This window comes from Sturnus vulgaris, chromosome 1, assembly GCF_052056855.1.
Source record: "Sturnus vulgaris isolate bStuVul1 chromosome 1, bStuVul1.hap1, whole genome shotgun sequence".
In the NCBI taxonomy this organism is placed as follows: Eukaryota; Metazoa; Chordata; class Aves; order Passeriformes; family Sturnidae; genus Sturnus; species Sturnus vulgaris.
Genome location: NC_142243.1, coordinates 66,485,909 through 66,507,229, shown reverse-complemented (window position 1 = coordinate 66,507,229; position 21,321 = coordinate 66,485,909). Strand labels below are relative to the sequence as shown.

Below are 21,321 nucleotides of genomic sequence, written 5' to 3'. Positions count from 1 at the left end.
GCCATGAAAAGCCCTCTGCCAAGGCTCCTTGCATTCTCCTGACCTCCAACTAACCCTTTCCCCTGGCTGTTTTACTGTATAAGGCAAGCTTCTTTTCATATCCAGTTTGAAGCTCTGGAATGTGATTAGTGGGAGTGCTGAACACTCCCAGCAGCAGCACATAACACTAGGAGCAGTGCTATAAAATAGATGGTGCAGCATAAAAAAATGCTAAGTGCATTACAAAAAACAGGCACTTTATTTCTACATTTCTGTAATTGGTATACACTTTTAAGTTTAATGTACCTTATTCCTTCATTTGTAAAATGCTCCAGTGAGTGGAGCCTTAGCAGTGCCATTGTGAAAGGAAATCACTGGAACATTACCAAGGTGCCAAGTATATCCCTACTGCCTTGGCCTCATAAATGAGGAAGATAAGTTGTATGGTATTTCTGTGGCTCAGTTCATTAAAGTTTCGATGATGTTTGCAAAACAGAGATAGTGATACTTGCCTACCTTGCAGTGTTTCTAAGGCCAGACTGCATTCAAGATTGCAAACCTGTCTGCTGCCCTTAAAACAGAGCCTTCATAAATGCAAATATCCAATATGTACTTAATGAAAGTCAAATCTGATGGAATTTTACTCTGAATTATATGAATTAGCAGAAGTTCTTGGAAAGCATGCTGTAAACCTGGGAACAGGTGGGCACTGTTCTTCTGTAACTTACAGCTAAGAATAATTTAATACAAATCTTAGCTGGTCAGCTCTGGCTTTTGAATTCCCATGTTGTTATTCAGACAGGACACTTGAACCTGGAAAGTCAAAAAAGAGTGTCAGTTAAGCACCTGCTTTTAAACTGAAAATTGGATGTGCAAATAGAAAATGTTCATTTCTACAGCAGTTATGTACCATCCTATAAATCAAAGAATTATCCTTTGCTTGTTTATGTGCTTCTCTGGGGTAGTCTCCTTCCCTTTAAAGTTGGTGTAGATCCTCCTCTCAGAATACATTCCTAGCCCAGAATAATGCCTGTTACTATGGTCAGTATTGTCAGCAAAGGTCTTAAACACAGATGTTATCCCTCTGAAGCCAGGGTGGCTAGTCACATGTCTTTTGAAGTTATGTATTAAGCCCTAGATTTACCTTGCCTAAGTGCTGTAATTTGAGAGTCTGTTTTGCTCAGCTCTCTTTATGGCCAATGAAGATAATTATCTCTAAAATAATTTAGATTTTTAGAAGAGCTTTTTGAAGCCATGTATTTCTCTTTGACTGGCTTTAGAGAGGGGATAGGCTGAGTAGTCTTTTAACATCTAGCATTTGGCAGAGATTCCTAAACAAGGTGAGATGAAACAGAATTGGTCAACTGGAGTTAAAATCTTCAGGATTATAAATAGCATGTTCTAATTACCTAAAATAGATGATTTTATCTATGCAAGTGACCATTTTGTTTCTTAACTATGTCAATGAGAATCAATGTGTAGGGTTTATCCTAGATGAGAAAAAAAGATTGTTTTACTTCAAGTAGCTATATATAGGTATGTGTGCTCACTCCTAGGGTGTTCATATACATCTTAGGAAAAATTTATTTATGTAAAGGGTGGTCATGCATGGGACCAGACTGCTCAGGGAAATGGCTGAGTCACCATCGCTGGAGGTGTTTAAAAGTCATATAGATGTGGTGCTTAGGGATACAGTTTTTTCTTTTTCATTCTCTCCCCCCCCTTTTTTTTTTTCCAAATAAGAATGTTCTAACCTTTCCCTCTTCTCGCTAGAGATTCACCTTACATTTTCTAAGATACTTTTATCTTCATAACTGCAGACCGTAAGCATTCTACATCTTCTTCTTCTTGAGCACTCGGGGCTTTAGCCGAATAATTTCCAATAATTTCAAATGAAAAATATTTAATGTGGGAAATAACATGTAAGGCAGAACAAACATCCATTTCTAGGTGCAGATCTCATTATCTCTCAGACCTATAATTTTAATTACTTACAAGAGCCATCTTCTTGACAGACATATTGAGAATAATTTAATTTATCCAATAAAATGAAGATGCAATATAATGGTTGGTGGGTTTTTTTCTGTTTTTATTCAACAGGGGATTTGGAGCAATGCAAAAATTCCTCAGATGCACAATGCAGAAAGTAATTGGTGGCTCAGGTTATGAACCACCCATATTTCTCATATTTTAAATTATTAAAATGGTTATGAACTTAAACAGTCTAGCACTGAGACATATAGCAATAATGTTTTAGGTAATATAACACAGACTTTGCTCCTTCTCTGTAGTGTAGTTTTAGATGTGTACACTTCTATTTTCAAGTGGAATTTTTCTATTTATCTCTTAAATATTTAGGAGAAAGTGTATGTGTTAAATATTTAGAGTCATATTTTTTAAAACTATATCCAGAATGGAAATGTACACAAGTATGTAAGTATGCATGTGTTCCATAGGACTGCTTATGTGTGCTTTCTTTACAAGTTGATTGCTAGATATGTCAGCATGTCTATAATGTGAATGCTTGTAATTTAGAAAATTATTTAAATATATTTATTTTTCAATAAAATTATTAAAATGCAGATATTAGCAACACTATAACTTAATTTCTAGAATTCATAACTAATATACTGTATTAAAAAATCGGAAATAGTGGACATCCCTGTTTTAAAAGGCTGCATTTGAAGAGGTTAAAAAAAAAAAGAAAAGAAAAAGAAAAATACTTTTACATGGACTTGATCCAACACCCAGACAAGGAAAGGAACTGACTCCCACTGACTTCAGTTGGGAATTTAAAATCAGACTCCAACTATAGGTGAGCTTTTTTTTAACTTCTATTAGACAGACTGGAAAAATTAATGTGAAGTAGACAAGATGGCACAATCTTGTATTTACAGGAAATGACAAACTCAGTGGTTTAGGGCAGAGAGACTTAATGGCTTTGATACAAGGGATCCAAGTTCCAGGTTCTTCTCTTGAAGCCTCTGCAACTTCTGCTTTTCTGCTTGTTTTGGAAACAAGCTGGAAAAGAAACTCCAAGGAAAAGACTGCTAAAATAATACTAAAATCTAGTCCTTGTAATGTACGGCTTAGAGAAGCAGTGTTTAAAAGGGAATGTTGTGGAAAAATGGCAAACTACCCTAAGTGTGACAAGTTGGCTTTCCTACATTGTATGTAAATATCTATAGTAGAATTACACAGAATAGGTGGTTTGGATGAAAGCTCTGGAAAGAATCTCAGCTTCAAGAATTCCTGAGTGTTTAATTTTGCAGTGTTAATGTTGAGTCCTTCTACTTCATATGCCAAAATCTCTACAGTGTGTTGCCCAGTGATTTTAAATAAAGACTAATACATCTATTAAGAAATAATTGAGCTATTTACCATTATTGGTGAATTCTGGCAAATGTAAAACTAAAGCATAAATTTGTTGTCTTTGTTGCAGATGTTATGTAATGGTCATTAAATATTGTCACAGCCCAAAATTCTTTACTCTCCCTTAATCCAGAAGAAGACTCTCTTGAAAGACTAGTTAATATGAAAGAATGTCCAGTGGGTGACTACTTAGTCACTTTTGACTTTTTGACACAACTACTTTTGATTTTTTTTTTTTTAGGTTCAGCAGATAGATCGTGTAGTAGAAGTTGTGGAGGAAACTATTAAAGGTAAGCATCACACTTGAACTAATTGCAGCTAGTCTGAAACCTGTCAGCATTAGCAGAAGTGCTGCTAGTGTGTTCATTTTCAATCTAATGCTTTGTGCTCCAGCTGTATGTTTGGGCAGTGCTGTACTTTGTCATGTATGCTTTGTATAAGTGATAATTTCAGAGATGTTTTCTGTCAAGAGGAGACTTCAAGAAATCATTTCATCAGTGTAAGTTGGTGTAGAGTATTGTATAAATCTCCTGCACTATCTTAATTGAGTGTTAACCTTCTGCTTACTTTTGTTTAGTTCTCTAGTATTTTCTTCTTTTCTGGTGTTTTGGCTTACCTCCCTGAGCTCTTCTCAGCAGGACAGATTAATTATCTTCTGGTTTAATGTTCTTTTGTAACTGTGTTCCTTTTTCTCTCTGGCTTTGTTTGTGTGTGTACTCTTCATACTTTGCAGTGAAGGAGGGGAAAAAGCCCAGTATTGTTTCTGCAGCCTGACCAGTAAACATTTGCTGTTAAATAAATATATTTGTCTGGGTCCTTCTGGGTTACCTAAGTTTGTCTCCATTACTTATCAGGCCATAAAAATTACTGTTCCATGAAGCTTTAAATTACAAGGTTTAGTTTAATTGGCTGTACTTTCAATATAAACAAGTGTCTAGTCCACAAGACACTGTCAGTAACTTTAATGCTGGAATATGTGGGTTTTTTTTTCAAATACAACATGAAAGTTTAAAGCAGTGCAAATTTTTAAAAGGAAAAAAAGGCTTCTATCATAAAATTGTATAGTGTGGTGTAAAGCTTCTAGAGCTTGTGGTTTGAAGGCCTTAATATTTCATGTTGCTTTGAATGCTTTCAGGAGTGAAACCTGTACTTTTATGTACTCCCAACCAAAATTTTTTCCAGATTGTCCTTAACTTATGGCATCTATTTTTGGGAGATACAACCTACTTTACCATACAAAGAAGAAATACTTTCAGTATATATTTTTTATTTAATAAGCCAAACTGTTTTCCCAGAAACATCATGATGTTCCATGACAATAATTTGGAAATGGGGATGCTTCATGATTTTTACAACGGTACTTCAGATCCCTATCTGCTTTTTTCTGAATTTTATTTGTTCTTAAGGGAGTAAGATGATAACCCGGGTCAGCATGCCCTTCCTTTACAAAAATGGGCTTTTTAATATTTATACTGACTCCAGATATTACTGCTTTTTTGATAACATAATTACTCAGGTTATGGTGACTGAATGTTATAAGAGTACAAATAATCTAGTAGCAGCTGTTAAAATAATGATTTTCACTGAATGGATTTTTAGATTGCATTTTAAACATTGATATAATGCTGGAAAATAATGTTCATAGGAACGTTAATGAACATTTAAACTTTAAAAAGTGTGAATTTTTGGAAAGATTTTTGTTCCTTTCTAACTTACTAAAAGCAATTTGAATTAGAAGGAGAAAGTGAGCTGCTGAATTCCATACATAGTGCCAATTCCATTAGGGATTTCCCGAAAGGTAATGGAACACAGGATTTCTGAAGTTCTATTGGAAAAAATGAACAAAACCAGCTCTCCATTTTGAGAGAGACATTGGCATGCTGGAGAGAGTCAAACAGAGATGGTTAAGACACTAAGAGTGGATCTTTTCTCCTCATAGGAGGGCCTGAGAAGGCTCAGGGAGGGGGATCACATCAAAGTATATAAATACCTGAGGGTGCAAAGAGAAGTGAGACAGACTCTTTTCTGTGGTGCTCACAGACAGGACCAGAGGCAACAGGCACAAAAACACACAGGAGGTTCCCTCTAAACACCGGGAAACACATTTTGGCTGTGAGGATGCCCAAGCACTGGCTCAGGTTACCCAGGGAGGTGGTAGAGACTCCATCCCTGGCTGTATTCAAATACTGTGGACATGGTCTTGGGGGATGGCTCTCAGTGCCTCTCCTGGAGTGAGAGGGTTGGACAAAGTGGTCTCCAGAGGTCCTTTCCAACTCTAACCCATCTGTGACAATAAAATTACAATTGGGAGGAGAATCAAATTGGCAGAGATCATAGCATATGATAATGGCTTACTTTGGTAAAAGCCAGCCATAAAAATAGGAGCTTTTACTTACATTTCTTTAATTTACTTAAAGAAGCTGCATTATTTTATTTATTTTGGCATCATCTACTAGTGGAGAAGCATGTGAAGCTCTTTTTCATTGTGTTTTATGAAGAGTCTAACTGTGAACTTACATTATCCAAGTGAAGTAAAATACTGTATATAACAGGACTGTTGATTAGAATATTTTATTAAGTAGATACATGGTAGAAGATGAAATTAGTGGAAGGTCAAATGAAATGTAACCCTTTGTTTTCATGAATCTACATAATTGGTAACAGTTTCTGAAGCTGCTGATACTTTCAGGAGATGGAGATATCGTGGGACAGGGGAGTAAATATGAATTCTGGATTCAGAGCCAGCTTACACCAATGACTGTTAAGTTGGATATCTATCATAGCTGAACAACACAAGTTTTTTAACCTTTTTTTTTTTTAAGAAAAACTAAAGGTTGCATGGTTGGTGTACTCCTGTAGTGTGGTTATGTATATATTGAAAGCTTAAAAAAATATTATATATTGAATGTTTAAAAAAAATTTGACTAAGTGGAACTTCATAGTGTCTGCACTCTATAGGACAGCTCTGTAGATTGGTTAGCCTAACTGAGTTGTCTGGATTTTCTGTCCAAATTCCAAGGTGGAAACAAGTTACCCTGATGCTAGTTTTAATTCTAGAAGTCTAGCTTTCCCTGGCTTCCCATTTTTTTAAGTGGTACCTTAGTTTTTCTTGGATGCTTGAATTTTGTAGTACACAGTTGACAGAAAGGGAAAGTTTGTAGAAAGAATTTTTTTCCTTATTTTTTTTCCCTAATAGTCATCTCTTCAGTTTTTCTTTAAAATAGCTTCCTGGCTGGATTTGGTTGAAAGCTTGCTGTACTCCCAAAGAAAATTGATTTCTTGGAATTATTCAGAACTCTTTGTATGAAATATGAAAGTGTTTCTTCTAGCTTTATTTCTCAGTCTTAAGGGCATTGTCAGGAAGATCTTTTCAGAACAATGCCATTCTGCTAGGTTAAGAGATGGTAGTTTCAAGAAATATATCTTTGTGGTGGTCTTTACCACCTATGTGTGAAGACAGTGTAATTGTTAGTTCCCAACTCTCCATCAAGATAATTCTGATAAACACTTTTTATGTGACTTTATCTTTTTATTCTGCTTCATCAGAAAATGGAAAAGATTTGCATGTTTGTTGTTGCACTGACAACTGAGAGAGAGAGAGAGACTTTTAAGAGGCTCAGTGATTTCTCATTTTTATGCCATCCTAACTTTTATCACAAGTGTTGAATTGAATCTTTGAAATTTCCTAATTAGCAGGTAAATTGTCACTTCCAGAAGCAATCTTCAATAGCAGTGCAGTATTTGTATGCAGGTCATGTCTAATTAATATTTATACTGTGTCCCAAGATAAATTTTAACTAGAGGCATCTTCACGTACTTTTCATATGATATGGTAATTTATAATCTGAAACCTCTCTTCTGCCTGTGAGGAACTAGACAATTCATTCACAGTCTCAGAACTGAGCTTCTCCAAGTGACGGCCACAACTGTGTAACCAGTGTGGCTCTCAGTGTTCCTGATAAACAGAAGGGTTTTGTCATGCAGGGTTCTGATTTAACAGTTTAGTAAACCTTGCTTCATCTGTACATTACCCAGTCTGGATTACAGCAATTTTTACAACATTAGGGAGCCATTCCCACTCATGTGCTTAGTTTTCCAGTAAGGTGTTCTGATGACATAGAATATTAGGAAAGTATTGCTAAGGAGTTGTGGTGACTGTGAGCTAGGTGAAAACAGGCCTGTAATTGACGTGTGTTCCATCACTCAGTAGAATTGTTGTATAGAATATAAGTTACTTGGGATGATCAGTTTCTATAGTATGCCCCAATAAGCTGAAGATTTGTCTTTAGTGGGAATTGTAGAATGCCTTTATGGTGACTGTTTAAGTCAGCTTTTTATGAATCACTCTAAAATCTGTCTTTTAAAAAAGCCTCTGAATGTATACATCCTTGGGTATAAAAACAGCCACAGTAGGCAAGAGAATACATTTGTTCTGTATTTTAAAGGAGAAATGTTAACTAAATGGAGAAATTCCTCTTTTCTGGCTTTGAATTTAGGTCTTCAGAGATTTAGGTTTTTCCCCCTTCCTTTCTAGACTTGTTCTCAAATCCCATATTATTAAGTGTTTGTGGGGGTGGGAGGCGTGGGACCAGAGTATTTGTGTACAGTCTGCTTTTAGCTTAGGCCTTAGGGAGATGAGGGACATAGGTTGAACTGAGTTTAGTCCATATTGTGTGTGTCTAATGCTTTCACAAAACATAGTTTTACAATGGGTCATTAGACCTGATTATAAAAAACAACCAAAGGAAATTACTTCAGGGTTGAGCCCTTTATACTTAGCATAACCTTTCTCAGTTTCAGTCACGTTGACCTGTCCAGTGAAGTTGTTCATCCATTCCCAGTTTAAACATTGACCATTATTTGCTAAACTGCTTAATTGTCCTCATGTGGTTAGCAGTTAAGGATTCATGTTACTGTCTGGATGAAAATGAGATAAACTCTACCTATATTGTATGTAGGCTAAAGTGTGGAATTTATACTGGATTGTCCACCTGAGAATGTGTGTGTATATATATATATATATATATGTATATGAATGCCAGAATGTTAAATAGTATTTGTATGTGCTGCTTGATTGCACTATAATCTGCTGGTAACAGTAGATAAAATAGTCTCACTTCAATTTCTGTGACTGTGGGAAGAGTAGCCTTGACTTAAGAAGCTGATGACAGGCCAAATGAAGAATAAAAATTGGAGAGTCAGGAGTTCCTATTTGAGGAAAAGTATCATTTGGCTCGCAGTCAGGAAACTGACTGTTTGTGCCAAAGTTCAGCTTAAGGAGGGTCAGAGGGAGGGTAGTGGCCTCATCAAGTCTCTGTTTCTGTTTGTATCTCCTTTGAAAGGACATAGAAAGGGGAGGTGAGGGGGGCAGTTTTGGGTGGGTTGTTTTATTTATTTCACTGTGTGGTGGGTTGACCTTGTTTGGCTGCCAGACCCCTACCCAGCTGCTTTCTCTCTCTCACTCCTCACGAGGGCAGTGGAGAAAATAAGATGGGATAACTCTTGGGTCATGATAAGGACAGGAAGATCACTTACCAGTTACCATCATGGGGAAAACAGACTCGGCTTGGGGAAAATTAATTTAATTTATTGCCAATTAAAAATAGAATAGAGTGGTGAGAAACTACCTTCCCCCACCCCTCTTCTTCCCATGCTCAGCTTCATTCTCTCCTCCCAGACTGCTGCATCTCCTCCCTCTGAGCGGTGCAGAGAGATGGGAGTGGAGGCTGCGGTCAGCCCGCTACAGCCCCTCTGTGCTCACTCTGCTTCCCCACACTGCTCCAGCCTGGGCCATTCCCCTGGGCTCTGGGCATCCAAGAACTGCTCCGGGGGGGCAGCCCTTCAGGAACAGGCTGCTCCTGTGTGGGTCCCCCCAGGCTTCGTGCAGTCGCTGCCAGGATCCTTGCTCCAGGCTCCTGCTCCAGCGCAGGGGCACGATCTACTTCCCTCTGCTCTTCTCCAGTGGCTGCAGGGGGGTCCAGTGGGGCGCTCGCAGCTCTTCCTCCTCCTCTTCTCACCTTGCTGCTCCCAGGGCTTTCCCTCCACTTCTTTCCTCGCTGCCAGGCAGAGTTTTTCCCTTTCTTACACCTGTGGAGCTCCCCTCTGGCTTTTGGAGCCGGCTGCATCTGGCGCTTGGCAGCCCCGGCCTCTCCTGGCGGAGCCCCCTGCACACACCCCGGGAGCAGCACCACGGCTCTAATGCGGCTTCTAGGAGGCAGAACTGTCTTTTAAACTGAGATTGTGGAATAGTAAAGGCACTAACTGGAAAAACTGTGTTGAGGCAGGCTGGATAAGACCTTGAGCAACTGGTCTAATGGGAGATGTACCTGCCCATGGCACCGAGGTTGGGACTAGATGATCTTTAAGGTCCTTTCCAAGCCCTTCACTAAGAGTTCTCTGATTCTATGAACTTGTGCCAGGGGCCGTGTTTGACAGACTCAAGGAAGTTTGGTAGTACTGAAATCATGTTTTCAGAGCTACAGTGAGTCCATAACTTGAGCCCATGGCTGTGATTAAAAGATTGACCCATCACTTATTTGTATGTATCAATCACTGAGGTTAATGGCATAATGCAGTACATGTCACCTGTCCCTGTTTTGTCTGCCCTGGATTGGAAATTTTGGAGATATTCCTATTTTAACAAAATAATAAATTTTTTGTTGTCATCAAAGCATTATAGGTAGGAAGAGTGTCATTACTCAAACAAGTAGCTTTTTTTCCCCCTTCTGTTATTTAAGAACTACTCTGACAACAAGCACTGGCTTATAAAGGATCTGGCTGGAAGGTGTCCCACTGTATGGTTTTCAAATGAAGGTTTTTTCATGCAGCCAGATGCTTCAGTGAGAGCACCAGGTTGTGTTTTGATTGCCCCTTTCTGACTGCTTACTTAAAGTGTAATGTACTGAAGGGTACTGGGGAGTTCCAAATAGCAATTCCATGATCTGTGACATTATCAGTTCAGAGAGTTAAGCTTTGTAGACTGTAAGTTAAATAAAAATGTAGAGCATGATGAGAAATCTACAGTAATTGTAGAGAAACTATTTCTGCAAAGGCAGATTTTAATTGCTTTTATAAAATATCAATAATGATGTGGCTCAACATTAAAATCATCCCTGCTGGGGCAATAGATTTCTGCTACCATCAACTAGTGTTTGCTCTTACAAGAAATTTTATTGTTTTTTTTGCTATGTCTGGACTTTTTTTTTTTTTTGCTGTGCAGGGACTAATAGGTGTGTGAGATGATCCAGGACGTTAGATAGGTTTTGTAATTATTTTTCTCAGTGCAGTTATCTCATTGATTTAATTTATAAATATGATAGAACTGACTATCCCTATTATGACTGTCATTGTTATGACCTTATTTTGTTAGTAGCTCACAGAAACTGAATAAATAGTACCACAGAAGAAGAAAACAAGCAACTGGGTGGAAACAGATTGAAAATCTCAGTAGCACAATTGTGACTGCTCATTGTTAAATGAGCCTGTGATGTTCATGGAAAAGGTGCCTTTTCTTCCAGACTCATATGTGCTCTTTTCCACACTTGGAGTGAATGAGTATCTTACAGCATCCCTATTTTTCTGTCCTGTTCACATTGGATAGACTCACCTGGATTTAGCTCTGTTAGACAATCCTCGTGGCTGGTAAATGTAAAGAGTACCTCGTGATTTTGCATACAGCGAGAAGTTCAGCTCAGTTTCACTCTAAGGCTAAATTTGTTGTGTTCAGCCTGCACACCCTAGAACATTAGGTAAGTTACTTCTGCTGCTGCAGCTGGCTCTGACAATCCTGCTTTCAGCACATCCCTTCCTCATAATGCAGCCTGTTTTATCTGATTCAAAACGTCTTTTCCCTTGGAAGTTTCCCTTCTAGGATCTCCTGAGGTTTTGAGCAGAACCTTTGATCCTAATCAAATGCATTTCTTCACAGAGAGGTGAGGACAGAGGGTCAGGGGAACTCTTCCTGTAGTCGATTCTTAGCATTGTCCTTCTGAGCTGTGGAATTGTGGCTGGTATTTTGAGCTCACAGGAGATTTAACGTTCAGGCACTTTTTTCAGAAAGACAATAACATTGCATGATCTCAGAATAAGTAGGGTGAAGCTATTGAATCCTGAAAAGAAAGCAGTAGTGCCTTAAATAGGGCATTTCGAGTGCTTTTGCTGTGAGAGGAAAATACTATGGGCGTGTCAAAAATGTTCTTGAATGCTTATATTCTTAATTTAACTTGGTGAAATTTTTACATGGACAGTAATTCCTTGTTAATAGTTATCTCTTTTTCTGCATGATTTCTTGTACAGTACAGTTTTAGTGCTTACAGATATTGTTATGATTGAGTCATACACTGGAGACGTGCCAAGAATAAAGAGGTGTTGCATGTTTAATGGAGAGAAAGTGGTGTGTGAATTTTAGCAATATGGGACACCTGCAGACCTTTTCTACTGAATATATTGCTTCTGAAATTAGATTAAATTAATTTTTAAAAGCTCCTGTCTTCACTGGTGTGACACTCACATTCCACAGTCTTCCAGAGCAGTATTATTGTTGGATGCTAATTCCAAGTGCAACACTTAATAGTTCTCTGTATTTCAAGCTAGTTACAAATGTGCTGTATGCTTAGTAATGCCTGCACATTTCTATGAAGCTTTTTGATTTGGTATAGGGTGGAAAGCAATCTTTTTATGAAAGAGTTCAAAATGCAGAGACTGGATCAAACATACCACCTGCTATCAGCATCCTAATGGGACTGGATGCCTGGTCCAAGGCATGGTGCATTGACACACAAGTAAACATCAGTAACTCTGACAGCATTAGTTTGAATTATTCCTTGTTCTTGCCTACACCAGATGAAAGAGTTTTACTGTTACAGAACATTCACATCTTCGCAGACTTAGAAGAGGAATAATTTATATTAGTTGCTTGGTCAGGAGCAGGGCACATACCTTGCAGTTAGGCTTGGTTCCCTGAATTTACTTTAGACAGGAAATGCCACTGGTGACATTCAGGGATGCCAATGTGCTGCTGGCCAGTTGGGGTTGGTTTGGGTGGGAACATCCACACAGCAGAGTTCTAAACCAATCAGTGTCCTTGTTCTTGCACTTGTGTGTGCCTGACAGCATGTGATTGCTCTGGGAAGCTTGGGAATTCCTTTGAAATCGGTCAAGTCTGCTGTGGGACAGCATGTTTGTGCTGCAGGGCAGGGAGAAAAGATGGGAGAGGAGCTTATGGTCTGCCCTTGCTTGATGCTTCTTTCAGTCTTTATTACTGCTTTTGGTTTTTCTTTACACTTCTTCCTTCAGTTTTTGTTTGAAGAAATTTATTACTTTGTTTTCCTTTAATATGCCTTTACCTTCCTTTCCTTAGCTACACTGCTCCAATGTGCTATTTTTTCCAGTGCTAACCTTGAGGAAAGGAAGCTCTCTATTCATAAAGAACCAAACAGTGGTGGAAGGAAATGTGTGCAAGAGTACATGAAATAGTGCTTAGTCTTGTTCCCTAAAGATGCTGGTGAAGATCAGACAGGTTGGTGAGAGACATCTGAGAAATGCAGAACAGCGCATTGGCAGCTGTGCTGTGAGGAAAAAAGCATCTTTCAGGAAATGGTGAATAACCTCTAAGCATAGTGATGTAACTGGGAAAGGGAAAAAGTGGGTAACAGAAGATGCAGAAAACAATAGAAATTGTTACTGCCAAGGCTGGGGTTTCCTGCGTCTTTGAGGATTTTCTGTAAAATCATGGTTTTGAGCTGCTTGAGTATCTGTACTGTACTTGGAAGCTAATAGCTAAGGAATCTGTGTCTGGCTGGGAGCTTTGTTTCAGAGTCACACTGTATAGCTCCAGTGGGGTGTGCAGGGATGGAGAGGGACCCTCAGTGATTGCCCTCTTCCATCTTTCAAGCAGATATAATTTCCCAGCAGTTCTTGAGGTGTGCCAGCCTATGGACAGAGTGAAGCTGTCTATTAAAATATAGATCTACTAGTATCTGATATGATGCTGATAGCCAGGTAAAGTTTACTTAAAATTTACTAAGCCTGACTTACTCTTGTAATAAGCTAGGAAAGTACCAGTCCTGTTTGAATCTGTTTGCTCCAATATTGTTAGCATGCTTCTGTGGTTCTAGGTCACAGGGATCTGATGGTAGCCTGAGGTTCACAGGACATTTAATGCTATAATTTTTTGATAAAGAAATTCCATTACCTGTTCCCTTCATATATTTGTATTTCAAGATTGTGCCTTCTTCATCAATCCTGAAGCCCATAAATTTATGATTAAAGATATGTGTACATGCCATTAAAACTGTGCTACTTCTTTGTGTCCTTTTTAACAAGTGAAAATAAATACCTTGAAAATATTTTCATTTTGCATACTGAATTACCAAACTAGACACATTTAAATGCCCTCTTTTAAACTAACAGTAGGATTTAATAACCTGATTAATTCATCCCAACCTCATCCTTCTTGCAGAGAATGTCAAGTAATGTGAATTACATCTACTGACTTCTGTGTAAAGATGAGTTTCATACTAAACAGTTCTGAAAACTAGAGAGCTCTGATTCATTTCAAATTGTTCCTTGCTTGGTTTCATTTGCACTTTTTGTGAGTGATTCTGCTTTGCAAGTGTCTATGCTGGACTTGGTTAGAATTTCTGTTATGTTGTAATCTGTATTAATTATCTACTAATTAGTGAAAAACTTCTCTAAAGCATGACCTAAACCACTAATTAACTTTTTCAGGTTTTGTTTTGTTTTTTCTTAATGGAATTTTATCTGCTGCTAGACTGTGTGGAAGTAGAAAAGTTATTTTTATAGCAGAAGCAGTTAATAGGCCTAGATCATTTAGGCTTTCCTATCTAACCTGACTAGGTCTGTTAGTCTTTAAGCTGTGTTTCAAAGCTTGCATTGTAGAGTGAGCCCTCAAAAAAGGAGTGGTGTTTGTTTGATATCTGAGATGGAGCACTCATCATTATGGTAATAGACTTGAGATTAATTCAGTTTTCACAAATGTTGTAAAAAACTTAAAAAAAAAGAAAGAAACATGAAAAGACAGACTCCTTTTAAGTTTGGGACACCTGTTTGCTTAGGTAAGTTATGCAACCTGTAAAGTCAGAGAGATGGTAACTCAATCAGATAAAATGCTTTAGAAGTAAAGCTTAATTGCAGTGTTTTGTCCCATTCTAAGCTTTGAAAGGAGGTCATGAATGAGATTTAAAATTACTACTTTTTCTGTTGAACTTGATGTTGGTCTGGCCTTAATAATGCTGGTTAGACAATCTAAAAAAAATGATTTAGCCTTTTCCTAGTTGAAGATGGCAAAATATTTATTTTTAAGTTTTCTTGAAAAAAGTATGAGGAAAAAAGATTTACAGCATGTGAAAAAGTATGATTCAGTGTTTATCAAGCTATGTTTTATTAATAGTAGCCATTCTGTAAACAGATGCTTTAGTGATTACTTAAAATGAAACAAAATAGTCCTTGGATGGAGTAGGGGAAAAAGGATTTAAGGTCAGGAATACTGTAATTGAGAGGTTTTACCTCCTAAGAAAAATAATTAAGTGTGCCTGCCACATAAGTCTCAGTAGTTGGATGTGCATGTGGTGCTTGCTTTCTGGAAGCATTAAACTAACTCTCTGCTAAAAGTCATCTCCCACTAGGGGCATTTTTTTTACCCTCTGATGTCTGGACTGAAAAGTACAGGGATGTTGCTATTCTTGAGTACCCCACAGATCTCACAAGCCTCATAATTCGAACTTCAGTGTCATTCAGGAGGAATATGGGAAGTGTATTTTATGTTAGAATAAGCTGCCCTATTTGATTGCCAGGCCATAGATTTCCTGAGCTCGGGCTCAGGGTTGGAGTGGGTGTTAGCAATCAGTGGATCACATGGGAGATGGTCACAGAGCTGGAGTTTCTTTCCTGCATAAAGGAAGTCTCTGACAATAGAAGCAGCTCAGTCTTAAGAATAAGACTTATAAGTTATAGTCTATCTGTAGATTGGTCTAATCTTATGGGGTGTTTCTGGGGGTGGTTGCCTGTTTGAGTAATGCTCTGAATATGAGAAAGAGAGAGCATGAGCTAAATTCCTGTTAGAGAGCAGGAACACACATGGCTTCTCCCTGTGAGGGTCTGTGCTCTGAGGAGGTGAGGCCTCCCTAATTCTGCACTCTGAGATATTACTTGGGGAGGGGGGCAGGTCGATTTTGTGGTTTGTTGTTTTAATTTTGCTTTTTTAAACCTAAGAATGGTGGTTTGACCACAATTCTAATTGTGTGAATTTTAAATTTTGGGTAACTTGTTGTTGTTAAGCCTGATTGTTTAAAGACTACTGTGAGAATAGTTCCACTGTGTTTTCAGCCAGAAGTCCAAATACACCTTTAATATAGCAATGTAGCTGAATATTTTTAAAATGGATAAACTGGTTTATTCTAAATAAACCACAGCATTAAGAAATATAAAAAGGAATGTTCTCTGTTTCTGGTTTAAGGCCCTCACTTTTGTTATACAAGTAAATTAAAAAAAAAAGTATTAGATTAGAAAATAACTGATGATATTGTAAGTCAATGGTATTGCTCTTATTCTCAGGAAAAGGTAGAAGTGAGTAATTGAACAAATGCTATTAGCACAAGCATCGTATTACTAAATTCACCACAGGATGTAATGAATTTTTTGTCAAATGCAAATGCAGAATTAATGCCTTTTGTTTCTTGTCGACCTTATGATGACTTCTATCAGTATCAACCATTATGTGTCCTATTGGTTTTAACCTTTATGCTATCAGGTCAGTCCTGCTCACTTGTTCATTGAGTCACATTTTTGATACAGAGTTTTTATGTATCTTTAAAAAACTTGAGGAAGATGTTATTCTAGAAGTAGTTGGGTTTTTTCCAGGCTGTTGTTGCCATGTCAAGGAAATAAATTAAGAGCATGAATGCCACATTATTCAAAAATTAATTTATGACTCCTCAAAACAGACAGTGAAGAAAGGCTTTGACTGATGAAGGAATTAATTTTTTAAATAGATGTTGGTAACACAAGTTAGGAGCTTTGTTACAACACAGCTTTTAATTGATTTGAATTGTTCATAGGCTATGCTGTGCTGGATGTAGCTCAACTTGTACTTTATAGTTTCATGCATTTTAGGTTTTTTATTTTAGGGTTAGGTTTTTTCTTCCCTGAAATACTTGAGTGATTGAAGCTGTGGGGTTTACTATCACAGAGTTTTCCAAGTTAAACACATATACACTTTCTCTTCGTGGCAGCTTGAGTTGTTGTTTTCCAACTCTATTCAGGTATCTACAATTAGCTTCCATATGCTGTCTCTCACCTGCCTGTTCTAGGCTGTGTGGAGTAAATGATACAAGTCTTACACTGATAACTTGGGAACACTTTAGACTACCTTATGCAATTGTTTTGATTTTTCATTGTTAGTTCTTGCTTCAAAATATCAGCAAACCCTGTCATTTGTGCTCTTTAAATATGGGACTTGTTGTGGTATGACTGATGTTGTAGGCAATTGGTGAAATTATTTATATTTTACTCTCTGAATATTAATGGCTTCAGGAAAGTAGTTGTGAGGCAGTTTTCTGATCTGCAGTTGTCGTGGAGGTGGGAGGAATATGTGTAAATCGTGGTAGTCAGCTTAGCCATGGACATGTGAGGATAGGCTTTGAAGCACTTTCAGACTTAGTCAGGTAACCTTGAAATGTGTTAGTTCTCCATATAATAAGCTAAAAAGTATTTAGCTTTTTATTACCTACTAATTTAAGTTTGAATGAAAATTTTTGGGAAGAACCTTTTGATCCTGCCATACAACTCATTTAAATATTATTGCTATGTTGTTATTTGCGAGAGAATCTGAAAATAAGACTGCTTAGATAATTTTAATCATATAAAACAGAAACTGCAAGTGTGAAAAGATAATTGGATTAAATAATTTGCTCATTTTGAGATAATTTATTTTACCTGTCAGTGTCTCTTTTTAAATGCTCCAGATGGTGGAAATATATTATTATATCTCATTCTCATTTTCAGTCTTTGAAATATAAACACTATTTCTGAAGAAGAGCAAATCAAAACAACTTGTTCTTTGTAATGACTGCTTTTTTTGTTTGTTTGTTTTGTTTAATTTGAAGGTCATTCTGTGAGACTGCTGGGTCAGAAAAAGGATAATGGAAAACGTTTGGGGGGAGCACGATTGGATTTGCCAAAGATTAGGAAGAATCCGCTGATAGAAATCATTTCCATCAATACAGGGTAAGAATCTTCCAAACTTAGAAAACTAAGTACTTCAGTACTGCAGAGGAATTCCTTTTATCTCTTTCTGAAGGTCTAGTGTATTACTCCTAAGCTACATAGAAGGAGGCAGGATGACCACTTTTAAATAGTTTAAGGTGTTAAATTACATTCATTTTGAAAAATAAATCCTTGCTTATTCAGTTATGAGAAGAAAAGAGCATTTATAGGGTTTTTTTCCCCCCTCTGTGTTTTTTTGATTTCTAATATGGTAGTTCCAGAATATTGTTAGTAATTCATTGTGATCTGTAAACATTGTTGAGATCTGTATGATGTGATTGTCAGCCCAGATTTATTAATGGCTAAATTAGATACAGTTACTTCTGTCTTGCTTCTCTAACCTGTTTTTAAGGAGTTATCATGTATATATTTCATTCTTATATTCGTTTGAACAAGCTACTCTCTCCTGTCAGTCAACTCTGGATGCCCATTTCCCCATAAGACTACAAGCATTTTTCTGTTCTGTACTCCTACTTTGAGGAATTATATTTTAATCTTCCTTCCCTTGCTGCTTTTCTTTTATCAGGGCCAGTTGGTATCTTTCCATTTTGTCAATTTATTAAAAAAAAAGAAAGAAAGCAGCAACAACAAAAATCACACGAGTTCTCTTCTGATTTTCCCATCATTTCCAACTTATGTAGTAATTTCCCTAGCGATTAAATTTAAAATGCATTGCTCTGGGCATCCCAGGTAGGTGTGAACTTACTGCCTAGAATGAAAAAAAAAAGTACTGTATCTCAGTTCTGAGTTCAGATTAGCATGGTCATAAACTTTTCATCAAGGAGTTTTGATACTATTTTCTTTCTTACTTTATTGTCTTTTAGTAATGTGGCTTTCATAATTGCTGCAAAACCTAGTGTGCTGTTTAGGTCAGTATACCAGTTCAAGGCTCAGTGGGGTTACTTTTTCTTCCTCTGACTTCTGGTAAATATATGAGTGACATTTTGTCAATTTGCTGAATTATAGTTCCTTTTTAAACTGCATTTTTGTTCATTGATTGGTTTTGAAGACTAGAAATAAGCTCTTTGGTGTAGTTACTTAAAGTTTTCTAAATTCTTTACCTTACTTTCTTTTCAGTGAACATCTTGTTTGTGTCCATCAAAATTTTTTTCATGGTTAAAACAATTTTTTTACATTTGGCTGTGTCTGACTTTCAGATGATCAAAATTTTCCATTACCATTAATATTTATCACAGTGTAATGTTATAATACCTTTCTAGTTGTAAATATTTACAAGGTTTTAAGCTAATTGAGCTATGGTTTTGTTCATGTCTTTTGATGTACAGTAATGAATTTAAGATAGGAAAATTAAAAATTATTTCGAATTATTTCAAATATGAGATTATTACTACTTTAATTACAGAGGTTAATTAAAGGGTACTGTAGGGTATATACACTTAGCATTAGGTGACTGATGTGGGTAGCAGCCATTTGAAACATTTTTAAATATATTTTGAATAGATGTATTCTTTTACTGGGTTTTGAAAAAATTACTTTCCAAAAATTACTTCCCAAAAATTTGATCAAACTGCAGGTTGTTAACATCTCCTAAGAAGTTACTTTCAGAAAACCTTTTCTTTTGAACCTGATAATTGACAAACAAAAACTACATGGCATAGTAGTTCTCGCTGTTCTTAGGTCAATTAAATACCTATTTTCTACCATGAGACAATATAAAAAAAATACTGTAAATCACAAAAACATATCTATTCCTTGGAGAAGAAAGTCAAATATCACTTGATAAGGCCAAAGCATCCTTAAAGCCTCAAACAAGTTAATTGTATAAGACATCTAAATTAACTGTTGTGTCAATCTGTGTTATATTGCCTGCTTTCCTCTCCTGAAATACAGATTCTTGGGCTTTCCTGTCTTTCTCTTCCCCTTCCCCCTTCCCAGCCTCTCCAGCTGTGTATTGTAGATGATTTTTTTGCATATTGGTCTGGGTTTGAAAAACAAACTGCCTTTTAGGCAGCAGTGCTCAGTAGTTTTGGAAAATATAAAAATGTAATGAACAAAGTGAGTGAATTAATACAGAGAATGTATTAACCACTGTGATTTGACTGTGCTAATTTTATGAGGTTTGCCTTACTAGTCTGGAAATGTCAATTTTTAGTACCAACACCACATTGGAACTCAGTTTTCTCTGTTTAGTGACTGGAGAAAACTTTGAAGACTATTTTTTGGTACAGTGCTCTTTATTAAGAGGTGAATTTGGACAAGGTGGTCCTAAAACAGTAACAAATACTTTGTTAAAAATAGTGGTTTTCTCTTGTGAAATATTTTTGTCTGCTGCTGTTAAATGGCAGCACTTGGGAGCAGCATGAGCAGGGCTTCTTGGTGAGGGAGGCCAAGAGAAGGGAGGTGAGGATGCCACCAGCACAGGCAGTGCTCACCTGGTGCAGGACACCTGGTGCCACGGAGCCTCATCAGCATGGCAAAGCTGGGGGCTGGTAGTAGGACCCATCGGCAGTCCCAGATGTGGAAAATTCCATAATCACAGAATATGCAGCGTTGGAAGGGACCCACAAGGATCGGAGAGTGCAACTCTTAGCCCTGCACAGGACAGCCCTAAGAGTCACACCGTGTGCCTGGGGGATGAAATGATCACCCACGGCTTGGGCATGTCCGGGGGCTCCAGTGGGGATCAAAAAGGATATGAGGTGGAGACAGGCCTGGGGAGAATAGCACAGATACCACAGGGCTGAGGAGATGAGTGCAGGACTGGAGGCAGGCAGGTCTGGGAACAGAAGCGTGGGCTTCACTGGGGCTCCTGGTGCAGAGTGGGCTGTGGAGGCAGCAGCTGAGGCTGGGCAGGTCAGCCAGGGCCTGGGGGTGCCCTCAGGGCTGTGACAGGTGGTGCTGAGTTACCATTTCCAGCTGGGGGTTTAATGAAACCTTGGCCTCTTCCGTAATTCTGTGGGGGAAGAAAAGGCTTATTGGAGCATGTATATTCTCTCCTCCCCAAAGGCCTGGAGTCTTTGATGGCTCATGTTAACCCCTTTCCCTCTCCAGTAGGATGAATTCCTTTATGTACATGGACATCTGCCAGCTGAATCTATTCTTCTGTAGGTGCAGAAGGAGCACTTAATTTTTGGAAGTTTCCAGAAGCGCTGATTGTTAAGGCACCTCTCACATCCATACATTTGTGTCTTTGTTTCTGAACTTAAGATGGCATCCAATTTGGCAATTCTGACTTAAAGCTTCTTTTATTCATTCCTTTTCTCAGAAATGGAGGAAAAAAATTTCCTGACCCAAAGGCTTCTGTCCTTGTTTAGGAGCTGTGAACTTTTTCTGTATTTGTCCAAGCACAAATGCATGCCTGCATGTGCACATCCTCTCTGTTTGTTTTGCCCAGACTGCTACTGTATATGTGTGTCCTCAGCTGTTTGCACAGATCATATCTGTCTTACCAAGGGACAGACATGTTGTCTCCACTACGCTTTGCAGTCTGTAATAATAATAATTAAAAATAAACCGAGGCAAAACCCCACTAGGTATGGAGTATCCGTGAAGATTGGGTGCTACTTCTTTCAGTCATGAGCCAGCTCAGAGGTTTTACACAGTGGCATGTTTGTCCCTAAAAAGGTGATGCTCTGCCTTTACAGGGACCTGTGTCTTGTTCAGTGTTTGGCACTTTTTTTTATTTAGTGTTTTTTTGTTTTGTTTTTTTTTTTAAAGTAAATTGAC

The 21,321-nt window shown here is 37.7% G+C and overlaps 1 protein-coding gene across 4 annotated transcripts in view; it reads left to right on the top strand.

The window, feature by feature from the left end:
* The window catches only part of CDKAL1 (CDKAL1 threonylcarbamoyladenosine tRNA methylthiotransferase), a 375,055-nt gene that overhangs the window by 121,105 nt on the left and 232,629 nt on the right, over window positions 1–21,321 (top strand). For all 4 annotated transcript variants that reach the window (XM_014877962.2, XM_088168720.1, XM_088168732.1 and 1 more), the window contains 2 exons: window positions 3,593–3,641; window positions 17,475–17,595. In XM_014877962.2, coding sequence (XP_014733448.1) covers window positions 3,593–3,641; window positions 17,475–17,595 — 170 coding nt within the window. The remainder of the gene's footprint in view (window positions 1–3,592; window positions 3,642–17,474; window positions 17,596–21,321) is intronic.